The 8,766-nt window shown below is 33.1% G+C and overlaps 1 protein-coding gene across 9 annotated transcripts in view; it reads left to right on the forward strand.

Moving 5' to 3' along the window:
- SHOC2 (SHOC2 leucine rich repeat scaffold protein) overlaps positions 1 to 8,206 on the forward strand; it is a 102,459-nt gene extending 94,253 nt beyond the window's left edge. For all 9 annotated transcript variants that reach the window (XM_082408350.1, XM_082408351.1, XM_082408354.1 and 6 more), the window contains 4 exons: positions 1,903 to 2,025; positions 4,020 to 4,157; positions 4,479 to 4,596; positions 6,109 to 8,206. In XM_082408350.1, coding sequence (XP_082264476.1) covers positions 1,903 to 2,025; positions 4,020 to 4,157; positions 4,479 to 4,596; positions 6,109 to 6,317 — 588 coding nt within the window. In that variant the 3' untranslated portion in view covers positions 6,318 to 8,206. The remainder of the gene's footprint in view (positions 1 to 1,902; positions 2,026 to 4,019; positions 4,158 to 4,478; positions 4,597 to 6,108) is intronic.
- The last annotated feature ends 560 nt before the right edge of the window (positions 8,207 to 8,766 follow it).

Genomic DNA, 8,766 nt, shown 5'->3' on the forward strand with positions numbered 1-8,766 from the left:
TAATTTTTAAATAAAATTAGAATCACTGTGTTTCATCATTTGTTTTTATTATTTAATGATAAGTATGTTTTTACCATCTTCTCGTGTGGATTTTTAAAGTAAAATCATGGATACTTAGTGTTTTAATGATTTAATTTGCTGTCTTATTACAACTTTTTTCCTCTCCTACTTTATTGTTCAGCATCTCTAGAATTGCTGAGCTTATCTGGATTCCTTGTGGGCTATAGTTAGATATTTCTTCTTCCACTGTGCTCATGAACATTCAGATTTTATTCAGTGATTTCTATACATTACTGTGAAGTGAGGAAAACATTATATTTATCACTGGGACCTTTGAAATCTCAATTCTTCATCTGTATAGTGTATTTTTCCATATCCAACACAGATAATTGCATAGGGAACAAACTTCTAGTTTAGACTTAAAAATAAAAACCTAATTACTGTTTGAAGAACTTTGGAGGCTTAGAGTTTTTGTTCCTTTTCTCTTCTTTCTACTGGGTGGGCCAAAAGGTTCGTTCGGTTTTTTCCGTAAGATGGCTCTAGTAGCACTTAGTTGTCTTTAACTTCATTCAAAACAATTTTGTTAGATTGTATGTGACAGCTGTCATATCAGCGTGCATTTAAAAAAAGACTTATCAAAATAGGTGAATCTTTGTGTAGCCATTTTAATATTGAAGATGGAAGAAAAAGCAACATTTTTGGCATATTATGCTTTATTATTTCAAGAAAGGTAAAAACGCAACTGAAATACAAAAAAAAGATTTGTTCAGTATATGGAGAAGGTGCCGTGACTGATCGAACGTGTCAAAAGTGGTTTGCGAAGTTTCATGCCGGAGGTTTCTCGCTGGACGATGCTCCACGGTCAGGTAGACCAGTTGAAGTTGATAACGATCAAATCGAAACAATAATTGATAACAATGAACGTTATATTATGCGGGAGATAGCTGACATACTCAGAATATCCAAATCACGCATTGAAAATAATTTGCACCAGCTTGGTTATGTTAATCGCTTTGATGTTTGGGTTCCACATAAGTTAGGCGAAAAAACCTTCTTGACCGTATTTCCACATGCGATTCTCTACTGAAACGTAATGAAAATGTTCCCTTTTTAAAACAAATTGTGACGGGTGATGAAAAGTGGATACTGTACAGCAGTGTGGAATGGAAGAGGTCATGGGACAAGTGAAATGAACCACCACCAACCACACCAAAGGCTGGTCTTCATCCAAAGAAGATGATGTTGTGTATATGGTGGGATTGGAAGGGAGTCCTCTATTATGAGCTCCTTCTGGAAAACCAAATGATTAATTCCAACAAGTACTGCTCCCAATTAGACCCACTGAAAGCGGCACTTGACGAAAAGCGTCTAGAATTAGTCAACAGAAAACGCATAATCTTCCATCAGGATAACGCAAGACTGCGTGTTTCTTTGATGACCAGGCAAAAGCTGTTACAGCTTGGCTGGGAAGTTCTGATTAATCTGCTGTATTCACCAGACATTGCACCTTTGGGTTTCCATTTATTTCGGTCTTTACAGAATTCTCTTAATGGGAAAAATTTCAATTCCCTGGAAGACTGTAAAAGGCACCTGGACCAGTTCTTTGCTCAAAAAGATAAAAAGTTTTGGGAAGATGGAATTATGAAGTTGCCTGAAAAATGGCAGAACATAGTGGAACAAAAGGGTGAATACGTTGTTCAATAAAGTTCTTGGTGAAAATGAAAAAATGTGTCTTTTAATTTTACTTAGAAAACCAAAGGTGCTTTTTGGCCCATCCAATATATTTAGACATCAAAAAAGGGAATGACTTTTTCTGTTTAAGAATTCTCTTTCTATAGGGAGGTACATATGGAGCTTTGTTTTTGTGGTTTTACCTTGAATGCTTCTTTTTGTCTTTGTCAGGACAATCAGTTGACATCACTTCCTTTGGATTTTGGAACTTGGACCAGTATGGTAGAATTGAATTTAGCTACAAATCAGCTCACAAAGATCCCTGAGGATGTGTCTGGTCTTGTTTCTCTTGAGGTGAGTATAAAAGAGCATCTAGAACTCCTTAGACTCTTCCACAGTTTTCTCACTCGTGAAGTTTCCAATTAAACAATTTCTAAGTGGGTGAAGATCATAATTACTGGGGTTGGCCAAAACGTTCGTTCGGGTTTTTCTGTAAGATGATACGGAAAAACCTGAACAAACCTTTTGGCCAACCCAATAGAAATGTTAGTGCTCTCGGGACTTCCCTGGCAGTCCAGTGGTTAAAACCTTGTGCTTCCAATGCAGGGGGCATGGGTTCCATCCCTGGTCTGGGAACTAAGATCCCACATGCCATGCAGCATGGCCATAAATAAATAGATAAAGTCCAGATTTAATCAGTTAAGAAAAAGAAAAGAAAAAAAAAAAAGAAATGTTAGCGCTCTCTTAAACATGCAGCCCTATTAGTATGATGAAGTATTGACTTAATCTGGGCTCAATGCTTTTGAATTACTCTTGCCCACTAAAAGTTGGTAGGTTTGAATGCTATAAAGTATCTTTGAAAGAAAGGGTCTCTAAAACTTAGCATCTTTTAGAACATCGTTTTTTTCTTAGCTCTGTTTAAGAATGCTGCACCATTGTCCTCTAAAATAATTATGGGTTCCTCAGATGGGAATTCAGAACGCTTCATGTAATTCTGACCTACTTTTCCATCCTGAATACCCACCTCCTCTTTTATTTACTAACTAAATTTATTTTCTTTGTTGGCAATGTGTGCATATTTCTAGCTCTGTACCTTTAGTCTTATTGCTCCCAATATCTAGTATGCTCTCTTCTCATCCCCTTAAATTTTTCTTTTAAAATTATTTCTCATAATTAAAGATCCATCTTCCTGTCACCTCCTCAGTCAAGGATGATTTCTCCTGCCTCTTGAGTTCCTAACATTTTCACCCTTTGATGAAAAAGTTTACTAATAGTAAACAAGTATTTCTAAAAATGTCCTCTGTATTCATGTTTTTAAAAAATCTAATTTCTATATTCTTTTATTATTGTATTTAGTAAGGTGAAATAGTATGGTGTAGTGGTTAACAGCAGGAGCTTTGAAGCCAAACAGATCTGGGTACAGTTCCACTTTAACTCTCTCTATTTATGGATTTAACATGCCCAAGCTTCAGTTTCCTCAGCTGTGAAATGGGGATGATAGTATTCTCCTCATAAAGTTTTAGTTAGGATTAAATGCAATAATGCACATTTTTCATTTAGTATAGTGTAATGCAAATAGTAGTAAACTCAATAAATGATAGCTCAATAAATGATATCATTTTCTTGGTCTTACTGAATCTGTTTACTTCACTATGTGTAGTATAACTTTGGGAGAAATAAGTGGGCATAAAAAATTAGCCAGAACTTTATATGGATCTTTCCATTTAGTGCTCTTTTCACTATCCCTGTACCCAGTATTGTTTCCCCACCTAACCCTCCCCCATTGTATCTTCTCTGTCCCCCATTGTATCTTCTCTGGGAATAAGGACTATTACCTTCTTCAACCTTTTTTTTTTTCCTTCTTCAGGATATTGCAGGATGCCTTGCAATGTAATAAATTTTCTACAAATAATAACTGTAGTGGATTGATATGGGCAGTTTAGAAGTCAGTTGTTGTCTCCCTTAAATGATGGTTTGTAAGGAGTTTTGAATAAATAATTGATTTCCTATTAGATACATATTTGTAACTATTCAGTATCAAAATACCATTAACTGTATGAATCTTAGTGCAAGTAGTTAATAATTTTATATTTTTTGTAATTTAGTTAAAATTAAATTCTTTCCTTTTGCTTTTATTAGTTTTGTCTTAATCAAACTATTTTGTTTCCAGTAACTATGGTGATTTTTTTTTAGAATAGTAAGTTTAATGTCTTGTTATATAATTAAACATTACCCTCAATATTCACTGTTTAGAAAATTAGCATTGCTTAATAAATTTTAAGCCACGCAATGATAATATATAATTCTGTTTTGTGAGCTGTCAAACATTATCAAAAATTTCTCTTTAGGTTCTGATATTATCAAACAATCTTCTCAAGAAGCTTCCCCATGGTCTTGGAAACCTTAGGAAGTTAAGAGAGTTGGATCTAGAGGAAAACAAATTAGAATCCTTGCCAAATGAAATTGCTTATCTTAAGGATTTACAGGTAAAACATTATCCTGATGATTTTATAGGTATATAATTAAAGTTTTTGGAATGCATTCCAAATTGCACATTATTCTTGGACCAGATAGATTTTCCTGTTATAGCATTAGGGCTGAATTTTATGTTCATGTAACCTATCTGCTTTTGTCTTCCTAACAAATGATATTTTTTGAAAGAAAAACTTATTTAGTGATTCTTATATTATCCAATCTAATTTCCATGTTTATTTTATTGGTTTAGTAGTTTAGATGTAGTTTTTTAAAATGTACATCAGTTATAGGAAATATGTATGTAACCGTCTTTTATTTTGTTAATCTTTTAGAAATTAGTCTTGACAAACAACCAATTAACCACTCTTCCGAGAGGTATTGGTCACCTTACCAATCTTACACATCTAGGCCTTGGAGAGAACCTACTTACTCATCTTCCTGAGGAAATTGGTATGAACCCTTTGGATACTTGACTTTGTGGTAATAATTTGCTTTTGTGTGTTCAAGCAGTATTTCAGATAAATATAACAAATCTACTATTTTTTTCATCTTGATCAGGTTACATCAGGCTCAAGATTTTTTTATAGAACACCAGTAGTGGTTGGTTGGTTGGTTGGTTTTGATTAGGTTTCCTCATGGGGTATTAGGGTTAATATTATATTTGACAATGTTTTAGCATACTTATATTTCAGTAGATTTAACCTCAATTTAGAAGAGTTATTTTTCTTCCAAATTTAAAAATTACACAAGCTTGAATTAAATTAGTAGTGTCTTATGCCGAAAGAACCTTCCCTTGTGAGGTTTTAGGATTGATATTAATATTTGAGAATACTTTAGAATTTTCTAAGTGTTTTCATATCCATTATTTCATACTATCAATGTAAACACCTTAAATTTTAGGCAGTGTAAATTGCCTCATTTTACAAAGAGAGTTAATTGATTAAGGTCACATAGTAATTCTAAAATTAGTAATCCCATGTATTATATTCTCCCATCTATACCATGCTGTTTCAGAGGCACTATAGATTAGTGGTTAAGAATGGTTTTGGAGTAAAATAAGACAATTCAAAATCTGGCTCTGCTGCTTATTGGTTTCGTGGCTTGGATAAGGTACAGAAACTCCCTAAGCTTCAAGTTTCCTACCTGTAAAATAAGGATAATAGTAACTTCTCACAGAGTTGCTCTGCATAATAAATAAAATCTTAAATGTGAACAAATCCATTACCTAGTAACTGTTGTTTTTCATTAGTTTTCTACATACCACTATCAAATAATTATAAATTTTAAAGTTTAAAAATTGGAAACACATAAGGCAGCTATACACTTTTATTTCTAGTATGTTTATCCATCTGGCCTCATGCAATTGCTTGAAACATTTGCCTAGAAAGTATGAGTATCCTAAGACAGTTTAAGAAAAAATTTTAAAAGATTACATAAATTGATTTTTGGCTTACTGTCAAATATGTAATAACTCTCTTAGCGAAAGATTTATACAAAGTAACAAAAACCTTTCACGTGAGAAATTTATTACTAAGAGAGATTATCACATTTTCTCCAAGAGGAAAGTGAATATAGGCACTGACTGTATAATAAACTTACCTCTGGAATTTTGAAAAAATACATATGAATGCCAAGCTATCCCAAACAGAGTCTCTGGAGATGTAGTATATGTTTTTTCAAAAAAACTCCAAGCTTGAAAACCAACCATAAAGGAAGAGATTTTGATTTAATTGGTTTAGAGCGTGACCTGGACATCATGGTTTTTTTAATCTTCCCAGTTTATGTGAATATGTGGGAACGTTTGAGATCCACAGTTGTAGAAAGTTTTAAAACTAAGAGAAGAGAGTAAAAGGAAATGTGTGTTCAGTATGCATAATACCCAGGATAAGGATCATGTCCAGTTGAACTTTTTAAATAGTAATTAATTTTCTTAAAAAATAATAATTTTGTTTTTTAAAACAGGTACACTGGAGAATCTAGAAGAGCTGTATTTGAATGACAACCCCAACCTGCATAGCCTTCCCTTTGAGCTGGCTCTTTGCAGCAAGCTTTCAATCATGAGTATTGAGAACTGTCCACTCAGCCATCTTCCACCTCAGATTGTTGCTGGGGGTCCTTCTTTCATCATTCAGTTCCTAAAGATGCAGGGTCCATATCGTGCCATGGTCTGATACAAATCTGCTGGTCCCACACACTGTTCGAAAATAGACTGCCATTAATGTTTCATATCTATATCTGTATCTATTTATGTAGATATTGATATATTTGGCAGATTTATAAAGACTGCGTTATGTGTTTCTGCTAATAGAGGAATCATAGCCATTTAGATTTTTTTAAATTCTGTACAAAAGGCTTATATAAGTTTTCTTTGCTGAACTTGATGGATGTTTTCTGTTGTGTAATATGATATGCCAGTTTGCTTAAAACATTTGCCAACAAATTATGAAGTTATTAAATTTAAGGGCCAGAGGTAGTATAGTTAGATATACTTTCTCTTAGCAAAAATCCTGGGCAAACAATTTTGTTGCAACTTTTCATATATATTTTCCCCTTACCAATTGTCAGATCTTTATAGTATTATAGGCCCTGAAGGTATAATTTTTCTTTAACTTATTTTGAAATTTGAGATTTGAATTTTATATATTGTTTACAGTCAGAGTAAATCACTGGATTTTTTTTTTTTTTTTTGGTTTTGATTTGCTCTGTTTTGATCAGTGAAATCTAGAGTTTATATCCTCTGCTAAAGAATTTGCATCAGCTGATTTAAATATTAAAAGATAATTGCTTGTTGAAACAACTGGCAAAGTGAAAAGATACAGTCAGAAATTCTAGAATTCCTTTAATTATGTTTCTCTGATCAATTGTGAAGCAGAATATCTGAAGTGAGTCTTTGGGTTGTTGGGGGAGGGTATTGAGACCTTTTCTAGTATAAATATCTTAAGTTTGGGGGAACAGAAACTTGTAGTGTAAAGGAGTTTTCATTCCTGAAAGTTGCAGATCCACAAAAACTGACAGAATAATTTGGCAAAAAAAGACAAAGATACACATAAACACACATTCTATATATGTATATACAATGCTATATAGATATGTATTTATTATATCATAAACTACGATAGGTAACTTTAAGGATTTCTCCCTAGCCTTGTACAATGAAATGAATGTTTTTCTTTGAACACTGCAATATATATATGTTTCAAGGTTATTTAACAGTATACTATGGTTTTATATCTTGACTTGCCTTGTACATCTTTCAGTTCTGGAATATCTGCGTCTAAGCACAATATCTTCACACTGTGCTATATTGCTGCTGAACTAAATGCACTTTTCCCCACATGTGGAGTACTGGCTTCAAACAATTCAGTTCAGTACCATTGATTTCAATCTCATCTTTCCTTTTTTGGTAGTTAATACAGTTATGGAAAAGAGCACATTGCATAGAAGCCATTGATAGTTCAGTGGAAGTTCTGTAAGATACGCATGTGCTATTTGGTATATTTTCTTTTGCTTTACTGCTTTTAAGGCTAGCAGTATTGTAAGTGTGTGCCCCTTATTACAGTATGCTTACTTTTGATAGTGTCAGTCTAGTCGATTTAATTATTGAAGAGACTCACAGAGCAAGTGCATTCTAGATATCATCCTAAAAAACACTTCCCATATAATGAATAACTATTATGTATAATTACATATTGCTGCTTGGTTTTCTTTTCTTTTTTTTTCCATTTAGATGGGCATTGTATTTTAAATAAAACCATTTTTGAAGTAAGGTTATAACATTAAGATAGAAATTTGAAGTGTTGTTTTGCTTTTCCTGGCACTCAAAATCAGGACTAAGTTTGAGGTTCAACCTGTAGTCGTAATTGGCAATTTTTTAAGGAGCAACTAAGAAATGGAAGGCAGGTAAAGATATAAAACCATAGAATGCTTAAATGTGCTGTAAAACTATTGTAGATGTCACTGGATTTTACCAAGTAATATCCTTTCTTCTTTTTTTCCATCTACTGTGGCTTTTCAGTTAAAGTTGTGTTTATAAAAGGAATTTGTTTATTACAGCTCTACCGAGAGCTTGTGTGTATGTGTGGTTTTTAAAAATCTCATATCCAGGTGTGTTTATATCTTAAGATAATGGAACTTGAACTTTAAAGGCAGTAACCTAATGTCTTTTTTTTTTTTGAAAAAAATATGGGTATTGTTTCTTAAAAATGAAAATAGATATGGTTTCTAAAACATTTTGGTTCCCCTACCTTCATTTATGTTAGTTTGTAGCAGAAATGCAAAGTGATCACAGTCCTACATGTAGAAGTGATATAACAGGCAAACCATCTATAGCTGAGGAATTACATATATTTTTTTAAGATGCATAAAACGTGTCACATGTATGGCTGCCGCCTTGCAAGAACTCATGAATTTCATTACTTCTAACACAGAACTAAAATGGACTCTAATTTCCCAATTATCCTGTGCGATCAGGATATTTAATATTTAAGTAGTTTGAATATAGTAAGGGATATTGTTGAATGACTACATGTGAGCTAATATTTTCCTAAAACTGCAGTGGGACTAATTGCCATGTCCAACAATTGTCCTTTTTTTTTTTTTTTAATTTGGTTTCTCTGTGAG

The sequence above is a fragment of the Balaenoptera borealis genome (genome assembly GCF_965194805.1).
Source record: "Balaenoptera borealis genome assembly, chromosome: 10".
NCBI classification, from domain to species: Eukaryota; Metazoa; Chordata; class Mammalia; order Artiodactyla; family Balaenopteridae; genus Balaenoptera; species Balaenoptera borealis.